This window comes from Muscardinus avellanarius (genome assembly GCF_963383645.1).
Source record: "Muscardinus avellanarius genome assembly, chromosome: 11".
Classification (NCBI taxonomy): domain Eukaryota; kingdom Metazoa; phylum Chordata; class Mammalia; order Rodentia; family Gliridae; genus Muscardinus; species Muscardinus avellanarius.
The window spans coordinates 20462623-20485839 of NC_137797.1; the positions used below are offsets into that span (position 1 = coordinate 20462623).

General features: G+C 42.0%; 1 protein-coding gene across 1 annotated transcript in view; it reads left to right on the forward strand.

The window, feature by feature from the left end:
• Positions 1 to 7551: 7551 nt before the first annotated feature.
• IGF1 (insulin like growth factor 1) overlaps positions 7552 to 23217 on the forward strand; it is a gene marked incomplete at both ends in the record, with an annotated part of 69585 nt that continues 53919 nt past the window's right edge. The window contains 2 exons of the mRNA XM_080705229.1: positions 7552 to 7614; positions 12845 to 13001. Of these exons, the coding sequence (XP_080561355.1) occupies positions 7552 to 7614; positions 12845 to 13001 (220 nt within the window). The remainder of the gene's footprint in view (positions 7615 to 12844; positions 13002 to 23217) is intronic.

Genomic DNA, 23217 nt, shown 5'->3' on the forward strand with positions numbered 1-23217 from the left:
CATCTTTCAAAATGGAATCTCTGGGAAAGACCACTGGATGATCAATCTTCAAGACTCCCACGGGGACCTAGGGAATAATGTAACTGGGGTCTGCTCTGATGTATTTACCTTAAGGCACTATGCACTTAATCACAGTTATGCATAAATTTAGTTATGGGAAACCCTGAGGGAAATAAGACTGCTTTCCAATTCAACTATGTGAAGGAAGCTACTGATGGGGGAGAAGGGAGAAAGGGGCTCCACAGTGCAGAACTCTGAACACTGGCTACAGCCTCATCTCCCCCATCACCAAAACACAGGACCTTCCTCACTTCTGTGTAACTGCACACGCTGTTCCCTCCGCCTGGAGTTGCCATCACTGGTGTTTGCCATCTTGGAGGTGAACTCATGCTTTGAAGGCTTAACTCAAATGCTAGTCTCTCTGCCAACCCTTGTTTTTTTGTTTGTTTTTTTTTTCTTTCACAGGTTGTTTGTTTTCTTTTTGCAGTGTCAGAAATGGAATCCAGCCCCTCGCACTTGCTAGGTGAGAGCTCCACCACTGAGCTACATCCCCGGCCCTTCTGCCAAGCCTTCTTATCATCTCTAGGCTCTTTGAGAGACTAGAGAAGATCATGAGTGAGCTTTATCTAAAAATGTAATTAACACATTTCTATGGTGACTTCTATTTAATGTACAGAGTGGAGTCTTTATTTCCTGCTGTTGGTTGTGCTTGTTTTCCGACAGGACGGCGTGGTATGTGGCGTGATTGCCAAACATTCGACTTTTAAACATCATTATACACCGATTGTCATAACTGTTGACCATGTGTAATATTATTTACAAACTTTAAACACATATATCTTTCTTAAATTGATATTTTTAAGGACTTAGATACATGTTTTAAAACTCAACTTGAGCCAGGCGTGGTGGCCAAAGCTTGTAATCCCAGCATTTGGGAGGCTGAGAAAAGAGGATCGAGGTTCCTGGACAGCCTCAGCTACTTAATGAGAGGCCCTTTGCAACTCAATGAGACCCTGTTTCAAAATAACAGGGCCGGAGGTATAGCTTGGAGGTAGAATGCCCCTGAGTTCCACCCCAGTACCACAAAAAAAAAAAAACCTCAACTTGAAAATATTTATTTTAAATACAGTATCACTTGCCCTAAATAGAAGGCTCATTATAATTAGACATCATAACGAGGTTAGAGTAATAGAAACATAAATGCACACGGCACTTGGTGTGTTTCCCTCTGGACCCCACCTCACTCCCTCATGTTATTGAGATTACTATGAATAATTTCATATATGTATGCAGCATTATCGGAACTGTTGCCTTCGTCACGTCTCCTCCCCTCCCTGTTAATCTCCCTCCATCACCCCACTGGAGTCTCCTCCTTTATCTGAAGTCCCTTCTGTTTCCCAATTTCTCTCTAGCTTCCACATATTACAGAAAACATAGAATCATTGCTTTCTGAGACTGGCTAGTTCCACTTAGCATAATATTCTCAAATTCTGTCCATTTTCAGGCAAATGACATAATTTTATTCTTCATGGCTGAGTAAATATCTACTATGCATATCTACACTACAGTTTTGTAATCCATCTGTTGATGGACAACTACACTGGTTCATTCATAAAAACAACCCCCTGAAAAACAAACACATGTTATTCAATTCTGGCTAAAAATTTCCACCTGCAAAGACTTTGGGCTTGAGATCCACTCCTTTTTTTTTTTTTTTTATCAAGTATTAGACAAGCATTGAGAACAGACTAGTACCAACATCCTCCCTCATAGATGCAGGATAGAAAGAGAATTCCGAATGGAATCACTTCTGAACTTAAATAATTTTTTAACGCCATGGTCTTGGTTCACAGGTATTCCAACCCACATTTTGAATAGCAATGTGTTAGAAAGTACGCAGCTCAGAGACTGGATTCCAGTTCTACTTGCAAGCATCTAAATTTGTTTTGTTTACAAGTAATTTTTCGCTGGATGTGGTGGTACAGACCTGTAATCCCAGTACTTGGGAGGCTGAGACAGGAGGATCGCAGGTTCAAGGACAGGCTCAGCAATGTATTGAGAATCTCAGCAACCCAGTGAGACCCTGTTTCAAATAATAATAGTAATAATAATAAAAATAATAATAGCAACAACAACAACAACAGGGATAGAAGTGTATCTTGGAGGTAAATGCCCTGGGTACAATTATCAGTGTCAAAAATAAATAAATAAATAAATGTCATATTTTTATAAAGCACCCCTCTTCCGGTATCATTTTTCTAATTTATAAAATTAGGAAGTTGGTCATTTTACTCCTAAAGAGTTTATGGCTTTTTTAAATTGTTCATTTTTTATTATTTATTTATTTTTGTGGTACTGGGGATGGAACTCGGAGGCTTTCTACCTCTGGGCTATACTCCCAGACCTATTTTATATACTTTATTTGGAAACCGGGTCTCACTAAATTGCTGAGAGCCTCACTAAGTAGCTGAGGCTGGCTTCGAACCTGTGCAATCATCCTGTCTCAGCCTCCCAAGCACAGGGATTACAAGCATGCGCCACCACGCTTGGCTAAAATTTTTTTTAAATATTTTCATCATTTATTTTCCAGATTTCCACTCTTTCAACAAGATGTTTTGAGCCTGAAAGATTAAGATGAACACGAAGGAGACAGCCACGCCCTCATGAAGTTTATAATCTTTCTTTCCCCCTTAACACTTCCCCTTTTAAAAGGACAGTGAGGTCGGGTGTGGCAGCGCAGGCTTGTAATACGCACGTTTGGGAGGCTGAGACAAGAGGATCGCACAGGTTAGAAGCCAGTCTCAGCTACTGAGTGAGGCTCTCAGCAACTTAGTGAGAGCCTGTTTCCAAATAAAATATAAAATAGGGCTGGGAGTATAGCCCGAAGGTAGAAAGCCTCTGGGTTCCACTTCCATTACAAATAAATAAATAAATAAAATGACAGTCAAATTTCTAGTTTATTTCAAAAAACGTAATAACTTAATAAAACTATTAAGTACAGCTTCAAGTATATTTGAATGCAGAGCGCACTTTTCAACTGTCCCAGGCACGCGCGCACGCGCGCGCACACACACACACACACACACACACACACACACACACACACACAACTTCCAAACCAAGATTACAGATTACAGTGGCAGTTTCCCAGAAGCCCACTAGAGGGCGCGCACATTTTTCTCTTCCCAAGGAAAGCAGCTCCGTGGGTTCTACCCCTGAGGTTTGGGATGCCTATTTTGCATTCAACATGGAGCAAGTGTGGTGAGCCTTCAAGTCCTCTCACTCCACCAAGCCATCTTTACCCCATGCAGTGACTCCTCCTTGCCATCGCGAAGAATTCCTTTGCTCGCAAAACCACAACAATTTCGTTTCTGTTTCCAGCATTTGTCCTTTTGACATTTTAGAAGAAATAAGATCCAAGTTTGATGTTGAAAAGAAAGCATTGATTTCTTTAGTGAGAGAGCTTCTCCTCTCTACTCCCATTTTCCCTAGCTGTGGGGAAAATTCTTTTTTTAAAAAACAGATAGAACTGCTCCTTTGAGCCAAAGAAGTTCTTTCTGGAATAGTGGGATCCTTCTGAGCAGACCCTCTGGAACTGTCAGTGACCTCCAGGCTCACAGCATGAGGAGGGTTATTTTTTTGGAGGGGGGTGGTCTCGACTTTTTCTCTGAGTTTTAAATTCTGCGCTACCAGCTTTTCACCTCAAACAATGGGGAATACATTCCCAGCACATCCCTCCCCACAAATCAAGATCCAAAGAAAGCACCCCAGAGTGTCCCCCAAACTCTCTGCCCGGCGGATTGTCTTAGAACCACTGGCCTCACTCTTTTCTTGATTGGAAAGGTCCTTTACCTCCGTATCCCCAATCTAAGCTTTTCTCAGGTGACAACAAAGACTTTACAGGAATAAACCATGACTGTGCCCCTCTTGCAGCTGGGTGGTGGGTTCCCCAAAAGACAGGGGACTGGCCTTGTCACCCTTCCTGTGAGACTCAGCAGCCTGCTCTTTTTGGAAATAAACAACTTCATTTCTTTCTTTTTTTTTTTTTTAAGAGAGGTGTCAAGTCTTCTGAAGTTGCGGCTTTATGCAAATCCGCTACTCAAGTAGAAGGCTCCAAGGGAGAGTTATTTATATCCCACAGGTATTACACATGCAAAAGGTGAAACTGTGAATCTCTGAGTTTCCAGGAGTGGATGTTCTCATGATGAGCACATCCTTGCAGTTAGCTATTTTGGTGGCCACACGCTTCCCATATCTAAATGTCAGGGGTTTTTTTCCCAGACAGTTGACTGCCTAGTCATTCAATCATTTTTAGAATGACCCTGGATATTTCTCTCCAATGGGATTTCTTGACCTTTTCCCGGTAGATTTACCACTACTGTGGACTCTGATAAGAGGTGAATTCATTTCTTCTTCACCCAAACAGGTAGAGCAGTGCATTGTTAAAAAGTAATAGCATAGCACTTTTATTGCCCTTTCGTTTTCAATTTGAATCCTGGAATTAGCAAAGAAAATGGATGTTTCTCTAGGAATTATTGCCCTGCTCTGTTGCCAGCTCACCCTCCCCAGAAATAAAGACCATTCTCCAAATTGAAATATACGTTAATCACTCCAGGAAATTGCTTCCGCCATTGGAAACCGATAGCTCACATCGGAATGTTTCCCCGGCATGGCTGAGGACAATTACGACTCACTGAAATTTCAGTTTTCTTTGATGGTGACATAAAAACTGGGACATAAATTAAAACTCAATTATCCTTTAAGGGTAATTGGGGTTATAAAACCAAGAGAGTCAGTGTGTGGATATCGCAGGAGGGCAGTGTCTGATGGAATGGTGTGTGTTCTGTCCCCAGAGCAGCCTCTCATATGGAACGGGTGAAGATAGGGAATCTGTGCCCAGAGAGCACATCAGACGGGGTCATGAACTTGGAGAGATGGAGTCAGCTTCAAGAACATCTTGGAACCATTAAAGCATGCAAAAACATACGGGAGGGGATAGGATGGAGTGCAGGCTCACCTGCGAAAATGCCCGAGGACAGTAGAACAGGGGACCCCGCACCCACACTCCAGCTCGTTCCTACCCTCCTGCTTAGAAATTGAGGAGAGAAGGGAACTCAGACCATTGATTCCACACAATCTACATTATCCAGAAGAGGAGGATGGGCTTTACTTTTAGTGTGCGTGTGTATCTGTGTGTTGAGCCCAGGGGCATTCTGCCTTCAAGTTACACCCTCAGACCTTTCTATTTCTTTTTTTTATTTTGAAACATGCTCTCACTAAGTTGATGAGGCTGGCCTTGAACCTACATTCTCCTCAAAACTGGGATTTATAGGCATTGGGCGACCATGCCCAGCTTGGACCTCATTGTGTGTGTGTGTGTGTGTGTGTGTGTGTGTGTGTGTGTGTTTATTGGTTATGGTTGTTTTGTTTTGTTTTTCCAAAAAGCATGATCTGAAAAAGCTGCAGGAGGAAAAAGAAAAACAGATTTTTGGTAAATTAAGTCATAAATCAAGCTCACTGGGATAACTCGTTAAAGGAAGCCTTGGCTTATTCTTTAAGCGCAGGGATCACCCACACAGCTGCAGCTGCCCACCCGGCCACCTCTTGATGATACATCTGTGCGGGTTCTCAGGTCAAATCGTGTCCACTGAAACTTCCCAACCTTGTACCCCCAAGCCTCTCGTGACACATTCCCTCCTTGCTCATTCTAGGTTTTCATACAAGGTTTCACTTCCTTATCTTCCTAGAGAATTTTCCACTCTCTCTCCCACTGGGCACCCTTCTTATTTTTCAAAGACCACATGCCCCCCATGTGACAATGAAGTTTTCCCCTCTGTCTCTGCCTCTGGGTCTCCTCTGTCTTTCTTTAGAGATGTGTGTAGTTGGGAACATAAAGGTGCTCACAAAGCAATGCTGAATGCTATGGTCCTTTGCAACAGCTCAACTCCAGAGTTCTAACTTTTGATTCTGAAAGGTAAACATCGCTGTAAGGTATAAACCACCCAAGAAGATTTGACCAAACCTGCCCCTTGTGCAAAACCAAACAGATGCTCTTTCAAGAGCATCCACTTCTACAGACAAATATCTGGCCACAGGGCAACAGAAAGAGAAAGATGAGGGTTTCCAGCAGACCTCTCTGTGCAGCTGAGGTGTCAGTATTATCCACTTTCCAAAGAATCGGGGGAGAGGCAAGGTCCAGCACACTGCCACCATCCCTGGGAAACCAGCCGTGCCTGGAGAGAGATCCAGGGAAAGTGTTATATCTGATCTCGGCTGTTGCAATCTTCTTTCATAATCCACCTTCTTATCAACTGCCTCCCCAAACCAAAGAGAAATAGGTACAAACTGTATCGACGAGAGATCCGAACGTGATCCTCCGTGTTGAAGGCAAATATACATTATAAATAGCAAAACAGCTGGCTTGGACCCTGTTGCCGGGGGCCACATCCAGTGGAGGGGTTTGAATGACATCATAGCTTTTGAGAGGGTATTGCCAGCCAGCTGGTGTTATTGAGAATACACAAAAATTGGAGAAACACACACACACACACACACACACACACACACACACAGGTTCCAGTTTTGCAGAAAAATATGAGCAACAGAAAAATAGCTTGCCCCTCAGGTCCTCTTTCTTGGAGGGTAGGAGAGGTGACAGGCAGCCAGCCTAGCAGAAAGGAGAGAGAGAGAGAAAAAAAAAAGATTGTTATTTTTCAGTTGGTTTTACAGCTCGGCATAGTCTTTGCCTTGTTGCTGGCAAAAAGCATGAGATGGTGTCCTAAAGGGAGCCAATCCAATGCCTCCTGCCCCCTTCTGTAGGTTTTGGAAAATGAGATCATTCCCTTCATCTGGCAACCGGAATAAGGGGTCACAGAAGCGCTCATCTTCCAGGCTCGTTCACTCCAGCCATTTCAGGGTTAAAAATTGTAGGATTTGCTAGAGATGATCTTGTCTTTCTTCCTCTTTTTTTTTTAATCTTTTGCATTTGCTCTAAAATATAAAATTGTTCCCCTCTACCCTGTTCATATTTCTTTAATCCCGGTAAGGTGTATTAGCAGACGTGTGTGTCTTAATGCCTAACAGAAAGTGAATCAGGTAATGGAGCTTTATTTTCTATGGCAGCATAAGTATTTTAATGTCTGCTAACCCTGTCACTAACACACATTCTTTTAAAGGGGGGGGGGGGAGCTTCTGTGCTCCAGTTTTAAAATGCAAAGGTATGATGTTATTTGTCACCGTGCCCAAAAAAGTCCTTACTCTATAACTTTGCCAGAAGAGGGAGAGAGAGAGAAGGCAAATGTTCCCCCAGCTGTTTCCTGTCTACAGTGTCTGTGTTTTGTAGATAAATGTGAGGATTTTCTCTAAATCCCTCTTCTGTTTGCTAAATCTCACTGTCACTGCTAAATTCAGAGCAGATAGAGCCTGCGCAATGGGATAAAGTCCTCAAAATTGAAATGTGACATTGCTCTCCACAGCTCCATCTCTCTGGATTTCTTTTGCCTCATTATTCCTGCTAACCAATTCATTCCCAGACTTTGCACTTCAGAAGCGATGGGGAAAATCAGCAGTCTTCCAACTCAATTATTTAAGTGCTGCTTTTGTGATCTCTTGAAGGTAAATATTTCTTACTCTTTGGAATCATTGGGGGGATTTTATTTAAACTGTGTACTGTTTTCTTTCTGCCTGGCACTGTTAAAGCATTTTAGAATTTTTATTGTTTAGGAACTGGGAGTTATTTATAAATTGCTGAATGTGCAATTCTGTGAGATCTGAGAAACAGCTCCGGGAGAGGCGTTTGCACAGATATCTGTATGAGTTGAAACTATTGCAAGGTACTTACGCTAAATCCTCTACTCCTGCAGGGCTTCAGTGGTGGAATTATGGAATATGCTTTTAAATCCTGTGTGTGGCTAGGGGCTATAGAGCACGAATATGAACTTTAGGATTTTTTTTTATTACAGGTGCAGATGTTTTATTTTTAAGACCATGCTGGTGCTTGCGCGTGTGTGTGGGTGCCTGTGTGTGTGATCTGTCAGGGTTTTATTTACAAGGCATGCCGCAAAGAGTTACATTTTGAATGATATTGAAGCTTTTAAAAATGATCTTTGGAGCTAAGCTCCCGGCAACGCTCTCTGCACTTGTGCCCAGAGTGAAAGTTAGAGTGAAGTTGATTTTGCTCTTCCGAAAAAGAGCTACTCGGAGCAGGCTTGCTTACCTTGCATATTTGTCTAATTTAAACAAATGCACGGTGTCTACGGAAAGCAGAAACTTTCCGGCAGCTGCTTGTGCAACTTTTTCCTTTTGAAGAGGACTCTCCCGGGTGAAGTTTGGACTCGGGGCTTCGCGTTTGCAAAGCTCTGATTCTATGTTCGGTGCTGTAAAGTTTCTTTAGGTAAATTTGCCTGCCGCGGTCAGTGCGCCGCGGACTTCTCATTTTTCCGATCACTGGCTCCGGTTCAAGTTTCCGTTCTCGGCAAAATTATAGCCTTCAAGAAGACGTGTGTGTGTGTGTGTGTGTGTGTGTGTGTGTGTGTGTGTGTGTGTGTGTGTGTGTTTTTTATTTTCAATTTGCCAGCACTTTCAAGTCGCTGTCCCTGGCTCCTGGAGCCAGTTGCCTGAGGGCTGATTCAATAAAAGCTCCCCGCCACTGCGCGCAGCAGTCTGGTAACTGCTTTCAAAAGCTTCTCCCGCTAGGAGGGCTCTCAGTGAAGCCAGCGGCGAGGGCGTTCATCCGACAGCTTGGTCGGGCACCTGAGGCTGCTGTCCTTCAGGCGGCCACCTCGCTTGGCTGGGAATGAAGTCAGCGCCTCTCTGGGCGCCCTGTGGGCTGGCAGCAAGGGGGGGGGGGGCTGTGTCCTTACTTACTGTGAGCATCCCAGAGGCTGTGGAATGTTATCTCTGCATTGCTTACAAGTTTGGGGATTGTCTCCAAATGAACTTTTCATGTTGGGAATGCGGAACATTTCAGAAGTGGAGCTAGCCAGACCAGGGATGCCTTAACTTTCTCCTGCCCTTAGCAGCAGCTGGAGGAAGTGGTCGGGAAGCTGTCTGGTCTTTCCCATGTCACTCAATGAGTGAAGGTGTCCTGCCTGGAGGCAGAACCCACACCACAGGCTGACTGACTGCTGCGGGGAGTCTCCAGGTATTTCCCAGTGGCAGAGCCCTGGGAGAGGAAGCAGGGAGTAGACAGACCCAGGGTGGGGGTCCCTGTGTGGGGGCAGCTACAATCAGACACAATGGAAAGTTGGAGCTTGTCTGCTTGTCTGGGGCGGGGAGGGCGGTTTGATTCTCATCCTCGCTGTGGTATTCCGTCATTGTTTGAATGGACAAAAGGCAGTTTACCCAGGCTCACAGCCTACCTGCCTGGGTGTCCAAATGGAGCTAAAGGCTTTCACAAACCCCACCCACAAAGCGGCCCATGCTCTTAAGTCTACGGTTTTCTATTCACATCAGTCTCATAATACCCAACCTGACCTGCTGTAAAAGACCTGGAACAAACCAAAAAAAAAAAAAAAAAAAAAAATGATCACACCTACAGTGAGTATTTTCTGATGACTATTGCCCGCACATTTTATGGGGCATTTTTATCGACGCCCAGACATCTGGAATCAATTGATATTCCATTTATTGGAGGTAAAAAGAAAGGTCCATGAAACTATGGATCGGTGAATGATTTTTGAAAGATTTTTTTTCAATTTTTTTTCTTCTCCTCCTGGTTCTTCCTTCTTCTCCCTATCCTATCTTTCCTTCCTTTGTGGTTAGCAGGATAAAAGGCCACGGAAATCGTGAGCATATGGGGCCACTTGTTTTAAACTTTAACTCCTAGGCGAGTTCATTATTGTTTTCAGTTTGGGGAACATAGTGTGATAAATTCTCTACTTCTCTGTGGGTGTGCTGGATTGCTCTCTGAACTAAAGGAAAATGTGTTAGAGGTTCTTTCTGGTCCTAGAACTATACATGCTGCTATTTATCTGACTATATGACTCAGGGGCAGAGAAGAAAGAAAAAAAAAGGAAAATCTATTTGAAAATTCTGAAGTTTTTACATGCTAAGGTTTCTACATGTATTGCTGGATTTGGGTGTGTTCTACCAGAAATAGCTACTAAAAGTGCAGTTTTGACATCTAATGAATACAGTTTTGACATCTAAATTCATTAAGGCTCTAGGCTGAGTAATTCCCCTCTTACCCCGGATTTCATAAAAACTGGTGAATCTGAAGGCATCTATCTACCTATTATGGGTACTTGGCCTTCAACAAAGAAGGCAGAACAGGGAGGGATGGAGAAATAGGTTTGGTAGAGTAACATATTCTATAACAGGCCCACTGCCAGAGTGGGAAACGTGTTCTATAAGATCTAAGATCAATTACAGTTTTGCTCATTTGCAAGGGGTCATGAAGTCTGTCCAGTTGGCTTAGATTTGTTGAGGTTTTCATTGGAAATACTGAAGGGAAAAACCCTAGCTACTTCTATCATAACCAAGAAAAATGAGCACTGGAGGCTGAGCTGCTCCTAGCAGCCCCAGTGGCTTTGGATCTTTGGGGATGGAAGGCTTCCGTATGAAGATCCTACTGATAAAATGAAATATATGGTCAGTGGAGTTTTACCCCCTCCTCTATTTTATGCCCATTACTGATAATGATTTGAAAATAGAGGATGCTTTTCATCTTCAGCTGTTTTATAAGCATTGGCTAAATATTTACCTTGCATTAACAAGTAAGGGGTTGGTTGGTTGGTTGGTGGTTGGTTTTTTCCCCCAGTGGCTGGACTAACGTTCTGGCCACCAAATTGGCAATCTTAATTTAAATGATGCAGCAAATGTTGCCACTGATGCTCAGTCATTTAGTCTAGAGTTCAGGGAAGACAAGGAGGGTGGCCAGAAAATAAATGACTGAGTCTGTTTCTCCAAAACTGATGGGGTTGAATGGACCTGCCCCCACTGTGAGGTTCAAAAAAGGCTCTTTTTAAAATTATAGCTTCCAGCATAACTCCATGACCCTTTTAATAGGGTCCCTCACCCAACATCCTGCCGGAGGCTCTTTCAAGAGCTGCTGCAAGTAGCTGCAGCTGAAAGAGGTGACGGAACTCACCTTGGGAGCCTCCCTGGAAGAAACCACATCTTTGTGCCACAAGTAGAATATGGAAAGTGCAACCTAATGGTCCCCGGAGAACTTTTCTACTTTTTTAGAGTGAGGATGGAGAGCAGCTAGGGGAATCCTGCTTTGGGCTGGGCTGCCCCCTGAGTTGTCAGTCATTGGCTCGGGCATGCCAACCAGGGGTCCCTGGGAAGATTTTACCAGAAAATGGATATGGTGACATAGAAAGCCCTCCAAGAGATGAAATCAGAATTTCAGAATTCCTGTGACTAAATAGAAGATTTTTCAGGTTTTAAGCCCAGGGTCCTGTATATAAATGAACAGGACTCTCTATTCATGTTGATTTGAGATTGAACTTGGGTAAGAGGCCTTAGATTGCAGAAGTGGTGCCATTTAGTTAGTAGTGGGGCTCAGAAAACAAGACCCCAAAGTATATCTCTTTGGCTTGCTGAGCGCTGGGAATTAAAGGGAATTAGAAGGTGTCAGAAGCAAAGTCTCTCTCTGACCTTCTCTTGACCTCTGTTTTCCTGCTCCCCATCCTCCGCCAAGGCAGGCCAGAGAAACTAGAAACTCTCTTTCTTAAAGCCAACCATAAAACCTGGGACTGTGATTCTAACCTTCCCCTGCCTCTCGGCAGAGGAGCTGGCCATAAAGAAATTCCATGACTTACCTTGTCTGATTGATAATAGGTCATAAGACTCTTGTTCCAGAGGGGTCCTGCCCTGTACCCAGGACTTAGGAAGGCTACACAGAGGGGCACAAAAGAATCAAAAAACCCTTGCTGGGTTTCCCCACCTCAGTCCGCTGGCATTAAGTCATACCTTTTTATGTCAAATCATATTTCTACACAGCTATGCATGCTTCATTAAACCAAAGCATTAAAAAACAAACAAAAAAAGTTTCCCCTGAGTGGGCATTCATTATGAAGGTTATCATGTCACATATAACTTTGAAAAAATAAATTTGGTAAACTTTTGTCTTGTGTTTCAGGGGTGTCCGCTATGAGCCTTATGATGGGGGAAGAAAGGTATTTCACCTTTCTGCCCCTATTTTAGCACTAGTCAATTTCATTTCTAACTTCTCATGATTTTTCTATTTCTATATTTTTCTTGTCACTTGTGGTTGTGTTAACCGCTGATATTCCTCCCCAGGTAAGAAATATCTCTCTCTCTCTCTCTCTCTCTCTCTCTCTCTCGCTGTAGGAGGAACATAATACCAATATACAATATGTAGTATTTTCACAAATCCTTTTTTTTGGCCATGGTAAATTCTATTTAATCAATAGCCAGGAATGATGTTTTAGTTAAATTAATATGCTAGCTAGTGAATGATCTATGGTTGTCCAATATTTAAAGAATTTAAATTAACAGAATATACCAAGTGCAATTTAACCTTTGATGATTCAAAGATCTCACCAGGATCTCAGAGTGGTGTAGAATCCCACTGTTATGAAAGCATCTTTCATCTATAGAGTAAATGTTTATAGATCTCCTAGCTTGTTTGGTTGTCATAGGAATCTATACAGAAGGAGCTCAGGAACTTCTCTAGTACCAAGGAGATTAAACACAGGTTGTTGGATGCAAAACCATGCACGGCCTAGGAGCTGCAGTGGTCTTTCATGCATTTTATTTCATTTCTGTGCCAGGTAGTTCTGGTTAATGACAACAATGGGATAGTGGGAGTCAGTGGACCCCTGCTCCCCTCACAAGGACCTGGGAGGAAACCTGACCTGCTTCTGTTTCTTGGCAGGTGAAGATGCACATCATGTCTTCCTCACACCTCTTCTACCTGGCCCTCTGCTTGCTCACCTTTACCAGCTCCGCCACAGCTGGACCAGAGACGCTCTGCGGGGCGGAGCTGGTGGATGCTCTTCAGTTCGTGTGTGGAGACAGGGGCTTTTATTTCAGTAAGTAGCCCTCCCTCAATCTGCGCCACTAAAAGGCTAAGTTACATCTGCAGGCAGTGTGTGAGTAACTAAATGACTGCCCGTGGCTGGCAGCCATCCTCAGCTCTGAGCTCTTCACCTCTAAGTCAGCAGAGGGTTTCCACGGGGCTTTGGCAGGATTGGCAAGGTGGAGTTTTCTTCCTTAACATTTTGTGTACTTCCTTTTGAGCCTTCCTTCAAATATGATAATCTATTCTCGGTCTTCTTTTCCTTCCAATGAAAGGACTGAACCAAATGACCCAAAGAGTATTAAGGATTTTGTGTTTGAGACCTATGGGTGCACATACAAACACATGTAAGACATACAGGACTGTTACAAGTGCTGTGGAACTTAAAATAAAATAGTAAGAACTCTCAATTCAGAGAGAATGGGAAGAGAATGAAGGGGTACACCCTAGATATCTCCATTCAATACGAAATCACCTTGAACACACAGGAGGTGACCTTTGCAAATGCACAGGCTTCCTCTAAGTGCAAGCTGAAAGGTGTCATCTCCAGTTGCCCTTTATGCCAATTGGCCTTGATTTTTTTTGGGGGGGGGTCATTGTTCTCCTTTGCTGTAGTTCTTCTCTGGGACTTTCCAATGGTTACCTCCATTAACTCCACCAGGAAAAGGGTCTTTGACAAGTATGGAGTCACTTATTTCCTAAGCAGTTCTCAGAAAATTGGAAAGTTGACAGTCAGTATCAACATGGACAGCTGAGTCCATGTTGGTAAAGAATAAACCCAAACAAAAGCCGACAGAACCTCAGGGAACTGATCACTTAGAGATGTACCTCATAGGCATCTGCCACACTTTGTATTACAAGACAGCGAAAGAATGAAAGCCGGATGCTCATTCTGTGTAATTCTTTGGAATGTTGGAGATTTCCAGGAAGCTGAGCATGAATCATCCTCAAAGGTTCATATCACTCAAACGTAGACAGTTACCTCAGCTACTAAGGAAGCTTTGAACAGCTCCTGGGATGAGTCACATACTTGAAGCCTCACCTCTTCTTCCTTTCTCTGGACAGGTGGTGTGTGTGTGTGTGTGTGTGTGTGTGTGTGTGTGTGTGTGTGAGGCCAGGGGATGGGGTGTATTCCAGTGTGGAAATGGGTAGGAGAGATGAAAAGAAAGGAGAAGGCTGGTAGGGAAACTGGCGATCTGTACTTACCAAGAATCTGGAAGAAAAAAAAAAAAAAAAAAGACAAGTGACAAGTGAGTGAATCTGAAGTGCTTTCTACCACTCAAATGGGCGGATTCCCACTCTGCTTCCAGCCAGTGTCTTAAAGGAATGAATTCATTTTTCTGACAATAAAGCACTTTCATCCAGTGCTCTCTACTGCAGGGCAAATGAATGAGTTTATTGGGTGGACGCTTTTTTCCCCCCAATAGTTGACTAGATTTAGCTTTAAAAGATCCTCTGAAAGGCAGACATGGGACATCAACTGGACCTAACAAGTGGGCGTAATTATTCTGTAATTTGCTGCTACTGATCCATATTTTTTAAACATAAGTTGTTCTCACTTATTATGCCCAAGACATTTTTTTTTGCCTTGATAATCTATTTTGGCAATTCCCTATCATCCAGTTCACTAGGTGATTGCCAAGCCTGCAAGTGCACTCTGTACGTGCCAGATGTTTAACACCCATGCATGGTGCATAGACAGTGGATCCTTCTGTGTTTGCGATGTTTCCACTGGGGGATAAAAAATAGAATGACTTAGTCCTAAGTTACTGTATGATACTTATAACCGTTTACACAGACACTTAAGAGTATTGAACTATAAGGGGTATCAGTCTCAAGACACTGACAAGGTTCTTTTACTCTGTCACTACCATGACCAAATTTTAGCAAATTATTGTTGTTATTATTATTGTTGTTGTTATCATTATCATCATCATGTTTTTGTTTTGGTACTGGGGATCGAACCCAGGGGCATTCTACCTTTGAGCTACTCCACTAGAACCTTTTTATTCTTTATTTTGAAACAGGATTTTACTAAGTTAATGGAGGGCCTCCCTAAGTTGCTGAGGCTGGCCTCAAGCCTACAATCTTTCGGTCTCAGACTCCCAATTACTGGGATTACAGGTGTGCACCACCGTGCCTCAATTTAATTAAGTTTTAATAACTTAAAAGGAAAAAGTTACATGTAGTAACTCTTCATATCTAAAGTACAACTTAGAAAGTGGTCTTGTAGGCTGTGTGTTATCATCAGTACTGTCAGAAGACTGTATTTCACATGTTCTTCCTTCTAGAATTCCATGACATACTCCCTCATGCACATAAGTATTATGTGAGGCTCCAGGTCAACTGGAAAATCCTCTTTGCCTAAGAGATGTTACCCCTTTAACATGGTTTTAATTTACTCTATAACATTGATGAGGCATCTGCTACATATGAGCTACTAGGATGGGCATGAATGAGAGGCCTAGAAATGAATGCGTGGTTGCTCTCAACTTCAAGGGAGTCATGTTCTAGTTGGGAGGTTAAAAAAAATGTACACATATGTATGATCAAGTGTCATAAGAGAAAAGCAAACTAGGGGAAACAGACTACATCTTTGGTATCTTTCCTGAGTATTCTGTCTCATTTTGCCATCCACTTACCAGGCCCCATCCTCCCATGAATGAAGCCCTCTCACTGGACTCTTTGACAATGAAGGCCATATTCATTTGCCTTTCAGTCTCAGGGTCTAGTTCCGTGCATGGCTGATGTGGTAGTTGCCTACATTTGATTTTCCAATTGAATCCAGTAGAAGTACTTCTTTGGGATCTTAGTCTTAAGAACCACCAAGAACTAGGATGGGCAAGTACTTTGGGCCATACTTCTCAACTCATGTCTACTCGGTTATTTGATGAAACTGATTTTCTTTTTCTCAACTGAATATAGTGTGTGTATACTAACAACAATGTAGAGGCTACATTTTGGTCATCCCCAAGCTACACTGATGGTCTGTTTTGTGTCTGAGCCAATTATTCTTATAGGCATTAACTGTTGTCAACAAATTTTATTGAGTTTCCTTTTCATCCCCTGAGATTTACTGTGTGTAGAGAAGTCAGCTTTAAGCACTTCCAGTCTCTGAAATCCTTTCTAAAACGAAGCAGTCTTCCCTACTTCTCTACTCTGCCAATTAACACTTACTATTTATTGTTTTTAGGCCCTTATTTTCAAAGTTTTATCGTGGCGGTGCCTTTTATTTTAAGCTTCTTCAATTCTATTTTGGAAGTATAGATTTTTCTTACTAGTGGGAGACAGTTTCTGATCTTAGTTTGAACTTTAGACATCTAGGGAAAATTGCCTCCATCTCTCTCTCTCTTTTGCTAGTGTGGAATGCATCACGAGAAGTGTTGGTTTTAGTCTCCATTTAGACCCGTCATGCAGAAACACTTCTGTAATGCTTATGTTGTATACGTTGACCCGGTGTTGTGAATGAGCTCATATTTCCCTTCGAGCCCATGTTTCACAGGTGCAGCACAGAAGCAGCTCTATAGATTACCTGTTTGGTGAACATCATCCTCCAGCATTAGTGGAACAGTCCATCTATAATTAATGCAGCTTCCTCAGACATTTTAGGAAATGAAAGATCCAATGAGGAGCTAATTACTGATTCTCCCCTCTGTATGACAGATAGTAAGAGTCTGTCAACCAGCCTTTTGCTCTCATGATCCTTTGAAGAAAATGGTGGCTTAAAGAAGGGGAAAGCACACTGAGGAGGGGGAAAGCATACTGAGGAAGGGCTAGCTAATATCTTACCAGGGTGATGCAGCTCTCTTGGAGGGTGCTCCTAATGAAACCACATCTCGTGTGAAACACACAGCCATAGGTAAAATAAAATTGGAGAAGTTAAGCTTGCCATAGATTTAATTTTTGACAGCCATGGCGATTAACCATTTTAACATGCCGTTTAGAAGCTTGTGGAATTTTTCTTTTTGAAAAGATTTTAAAAGCTGACAGACAACCATCTTTGGATGGTTTCAATTAAGAGCAACCAAAAGAAAGAGTGTTTCTGGGGTCCTTTTTAGTTTTAAGAGTCTATAAACAGTCCCTTAAATAAACTGTATATGCTTTACCTCGGGCAGTCTGGGGAAACGGAGAAGTAAATCAATTAGAAAAGAAAGTTGGATACCCTTTCAGCTATCCCAGATTTATGGCTTTTGTAAAACATACTTCCAATGCATAGTTATTGAGAACAGGTCTGAATAAACGAAAGACATTCTTCATGTGTTAAAACATACTGTTTTTAAAGAGTTTAAGTGAAACTTTGCAATTAACTTTCATTGTTATTGATTGCACAAACTTTCTTAGATTTGGATTATTATTATTAACTCAAGCTTTTTTCCTTTGATACACAGTACTCAGAAAACTGCTCCCAGACCTGTCATTCATTAGTCATATGACTTTGGCAGACATTTAAACTTCCTGGGCTGAAATGTCCTTGTCTATAAAACAAGGGGATTTTGTTAAAGTAAATGACCTCTTCTAACTTTAACAGACTCATATTGTAGGTTGCAATTAACAAGGATTTTGTGCTATTCAAAACAGGAGACCTTTGGATTTCAGTAGTGACCAAAGAGCATTTAGCCTTTACCTGCTTTACATAATTTTTGTTGGTGCCCAACCATAGGAGATTCTAACCTGCCTTAACAAAAAGAGGAGCCCGCTTCTTTGTTTTGTTTAAAGTTGAATCTCAACCCCTCAGGGATGGAATAGAAACTTAGACATGATCAAACACTCTCAGGTCATCTACCCAAAGAAGCACGCTCCTCATGAAAACAGACATTTTTCTTTGCTAGGAAGGACAACTTAATTTTCATTTTTACTATTCTTACTTTCTTGGCTGTAAGGATAAGAGAGTGGGTTCCCCTTTATCTGCTCTCTATTAAATTATAACAGACAGGATTCTAAACTTGCACCAAAACCTACGAGTCCAGTTAAAGAAGAGAGTATATATGGTTTAGAGCATTTGAAGCTATACTCACTAGTATTCACGTTGCTTGGAGCCAGGCTGGTTTTGAGCTGTGCCATTTGTATTCTTAGAGAGCCAGGCAGATATGTGTGTGACTGCTGTCCACACTTAGGGGTACAATAACCAGTTGTGAAAAAAGGCTCCTCTCTTTGAAATTTATTGGTGCATATGGAGTTTGACCTTATGATTCTAGCCTCATTAGTTCCACAAAGTTAATAGGCCACAGATATTGTTAAAGAAAAATACTGTGTCTTTTTTTATTTTGACCCCAAATTCTTGCCACTACTCTTCAAATAAATTCAGGAAGACCAGTCTGTGTAACTAAAAAGGTGATGGTTTCTGTGCAAAAGTAGAAAATAGTTTGCATTTATGACATCTTAATTCTGCTCATGGCCATCTTCTCCTTGGCAGAGAATTATAAGCAGGAGGATGAAGGGTTCAAGACCAAGAGTATGGCCTCTCTTGACAAGTGTCCAAGGTTTGAACCTCAGCTCTGCAACTTTTTTGGTGGATGTCCTTGAGCAAGTTATTTAATCTCTTTGTTCCTTGATTTTTTTCATCTCTAAAGTGAGGCCTCCTTGACAGTGCCAGTATTAGGATAAAATGAGTTAGTGGGTTAGCCTGTATTAACTGAAATACTGCCTGACACATAGTAAGCACATATTAGCTACTGCACTTATTTATTTTCTCTTTTGGGATCAGTTGTAGAATCTATTGCAATGATTGAAACATTTGAAGAGCCCAATTAATTATACATTCATTTTTCTGACCTTGGAAAAAGCTAGTAAAAGTTATTAGTAATAGTAGTAATTATTTAAGTAATGTCAGAAATTGTAACAAGAAGAATGTCTTATATGTACCTAGTGCATTTACCTTTCAAAATGTAATTGTTTGGGGCCGGGCATAGTGGTACATGCCTGTTATTCTAGTATTTGCAAAGCTGAGACAGGAGGATCTCAGGTTTGAGGCCAGCCTCATCAACTTAGACCCTATTTCAAAATTCTTAAAAAATTAAAAGGGCTGGGATGTAGCTCAGAGATGCCCCTAGGTTCAATCCCCAGGAGAGAGAGAGAGAGAGAGAGAAACTAATTGTGTTGGCTCTCCCACTTGATGAGCAAAGATGATTGCTACATTAGGCAAACAAGTAATGTTAGACATGAAGATTTTATGATTTTTTATGGTTTACCTCCCTGGACAGATCCAGCACTACAGCTAAGGTCTCTTATCTCTGTGAAGTGTGTTCCTCACTCAGTCACTTACATTGTTTAGAAGCTCAAATTCTTGTGGCACAGGGAGATGCTTTCAAAACCTCAGTCCTTTTCTGAGTGACGAGAAGCAGAAATCCCAGGGTGACGCAGTTGGTTTTGAACATTCTCTTGAAATGAGTCATGAAGAAGATATCCATGTAAAGACCCGACTCGGAAAAATTGAGGAAATGCTAATGGCATTTCTTCAGAGTACAAAAGAAAAGTCTTGTTTGATTAGAGGCTGCTGCTGGCAAGAGGTTTCACAGGACCCCACTGAGAACCCCAGCTCGCCTATGAGGCCCGGCAGGCACTGTGGTCTAGGGAGCCTCTCCTCTGGCCAACCCAAATTCTCTTCCTCTGCCAGCAAAATTCAAGTGCTTTGTATCTTGCAGCCATTAGCTCTGTTGGGTTTTTTCAAAGAACTACTGGTAAAAGGCTGGTTAGCTGGTCCAAGCATCTCTCTTGAGGTCCCATAAAAGTGGCAGTAAAGAGGAAATGGAAAAAAAAGAGGAAATGGCTAAGAGGCACCATGATTTGGAGGAGTCAGGCAGAAAAACATCCCCAACCTGACTGTGAAAGGAACCGTAGGAAGCAGGTGTTTGCAGACCATCGATACTGCCATGTCTCATATCTTCAGTGACTGGTAGGGCAGACATTTTGAATCCAAGAGAAGGTTTTATATTCTGCAGATCCAGTGGTTTTCCAAAGACATTGTCTTTGCAATTGCCTGGCCGGCATTTCTCAAAAGCTCCATTAAAGCCAACCTCACCCTTCAGCAGCCTCCCTTTTAGAACCAAAAGCACTGAAAAAAGGTGCAAGCTCTCTCTGCAAGAGTTTTCCCGTTGTCCTCAGAAACAGGCTGCAAAGACCTTTCTCCCTTCTGCAGCCAGAGAAGTCGTTGACAACGATGGTGGCAAAAAGTCATTTTTGCACTGAGCTGCTACCTGGCAAGGTTCCATCCTACACCTCTCCACAAAACATCAACAAGCCCTTATGTCCCAAAGAATTACTTTTGGATGCCTGGAAGGTTCAGCCCCCTTATTAGCTGTTAGACTACAGAGATGACAACGCGGCATTTTGCTTGTCTTTATCTATATGTGAGATCATGTTTAAAACATAACAAAGAGCTGTTATTTGACATGCAGTTCCCTAACTACAGTGAGCCGTATGCCTATTTAATGTATTGTTTAGTCTCACATTGGCTAAAGCCACTTAAAGAAGCACTTGGCAAGCTAAGGGTTTTCATTCTTGGCATGGCCATCCCTCTTACTTTTTCACTGAACCTTAAATACCAAGAAAACCCCTTTGCTTACTTTACATCTGACATGTTGCTATATGTCATTCACCAGAGCCTTTGCACGTGGCCCTTTGCATTTGTCCTAAGGTAATTAATGGCTTTGCAATATTTGATCAGCAGAAGCACGGACACAAAGAGAAATTGTGCAATCAGCAGAGACCACACAGTCTTTTAAATTAAAACCTTTTGCTTTCAATGCTCAAGCATTCTGCAGGGATAAGGTTTCTAGTCCAAAAAGAAAAAAAAATGTCATGCCAAAACCCCTGGAAAGAAAGATACTCAGGAAGTTCATTATTGATTAAATATGCCTCTCTCCATCTCCTCTTAAAACTACCTGACTGTAGAAAAGAAAAGAAAACTGAAGTTTAGAAACCCTTGAAAAATGATCTGAATAGACTGAACCTGTGACAAGTCTCAGGTCACATATCCAATTCGTGGCAGGAGTAGAAGGAGATACTGTAGATTCTGTTTACTGATCCCAATGCAATAGCCCTCCCTTTAGGAGCAATCAAGCATGTCTATAGCAAAGGTATCTGCTAAATTAATATGACCACAAGAGGCCTCTAGTCAAGTTCATCTCACTGGATCCTTAATTCGGATAAACTCACCTGAGACTTAACATTTAACCTGCTCCCTTGCTGCAGATATTTGCACAAAGCGATTTTCTGCTTGTCTCCTGTATGATCTACAAAACCCTCAGATGTGCTGTGGGCATTTCAAGTCTGCTTAAGATCATGATTTAGACTATTATTGTATATTATCTCATTCTGACTCTATGATCCCTCTCTCCAATGTCAACTTTGGTAGAACTGTTTGGAATGACTTAGCAAAGCCGTGTTCCTGGAAAATCTGAAATGGTTTGATGAGTTGTTGGATCAGCCTTTTTTTCTGGAGATTTCTCTGACAATCTCAGGCCAAAAGAAATTTACACCTGATTTTTCTTTTTCCAAACTCCCAAGCAAATACTCTGGAAATCTCTCTGGATTTTTTTTTTTCATTTGTGGCTTTTATGCGATATTAGAAAAGTTGTTTGAGGGGCCTTTTCAAACTTTGAAAATCTGTTAGGCTATGACAGAATTGTCCGGCAATCTTGTATTTCTGGGAAGATGGCACTGCCTCTGTGCCATTTACCCTGATGAAATGGGTCTTTCATCAGAAGCAAGTGATTTAGAAAGTTTTTACTGAGCCAGTCCACATGCAGCCAATTCCTGATTATCTGTGAAACTGGGGAAAGGAGCACACGAGTTAGAATTCTGGATTAAGCTGATTTGCAAATTGTAGATTTTCTTTTCTTCTTCCTGTCCCTATTCCCAATCCCTTTATGAGACCAAGTGACATGTTTTTTAAATTCTCCTTCCTTCTCAAAATCCTCACCTTTCTCAGAAATGCCTTCAGCAACAGGATTTCCAGCCTCAGCACTACTGGTTGATGTTTGTTTGTTTGTTTATTTATTTATTTATTTATTTATTTATTTATTTATTTATTAGTGGTACTGGGGTTCCTGGAAACCCTTCAACCTCCAGGTTATACTCCCGGACCTATTTTATATTGTTTTTATTTGGAAACAGGGTCTCTTAAGCCAGCGCAGCTGGCTTAGAACCTGTGCAATCCTCCTGTTTTTGACTCCCAAGTGCGGGAATTACAAGCGTGTGCCACCACGCCCGGCTCCACTATTGGTGTTTAAAGCTGAATGATTCTATTTTTTATTGAAGGAGGGGATTGTCCTTTGCATTACTGGATATTTAGCAGCATGCTTGGCTCGTAGATACCAGTGGTCCCCTCTTCTCAGTTATGATGACCAAAAAATGTCTTTAGACATTTCCCAGTGTCTCCTGGTGGGAGCAGGGGCAAAACCACCAGGAGTAGACTAGACAAGTCTGCAGAAGGCAAGCAATGAGAGAGGTACCAAATACTATGGCAGAGCCATGGACTCAGCCACTGGTCACTGATTATTCAGGAGTCTGCTGCCCAGAGTAAGCAATGAGAACCATCATTGGGGTTTTTGAGATTTTTTCCTCTGAAAATAACAAAAGCCCTTTCTAGGTATTTGCCGGCTTTCCTTTTTTGCCTTTTAGCCATAGACCTCATTTATTTTAGTAAGAGAAGTAAGGGCAGGCAGAAATGGTTCAGAGCAAAAGCATGTGCTTAAAAGTTTGATTGTGACTACCTGGAGCACACGAAATAGAAGCGGGTTCTCTTTGACCTCAATATGTGTGGCTGTTCCCTTCTCAGTCACATAATAAATAAACTCAATTCCTCACCAGTTTAAAAAAAAATGCCTTGTTCAAAGGTAGTAGCCAGAGCTTTTCTCCGCCTCTCTTGTGTCTTTCCTGTTGAATACGATCACACTCATTTTATTGCCCAGAAACATTTTAAAAGTTCGTATTTGAGCCTGACCCAGTACCCCATCCCCAACCCCAGCAGCTCTGTGATCTTGGAAAAGTCACTTAACATCCTGTGGCCTCACATTCTTCATCATAAAATGAGAATTAAAAAATATTATTCCTCAGAACTGTTCAGATCCTCAGCCATGGAAGAGCTTTGGAAACTGACAGGTCTAACTAAACATGCCACTATCAATAGATGGAATTGCATACTCTGCCCCATCTCCCTACTCATAGCCCACATATTAGTGCCATGGTTCAACTTCTATAAAACCCTGTGCAATAATTATAGACTAGAA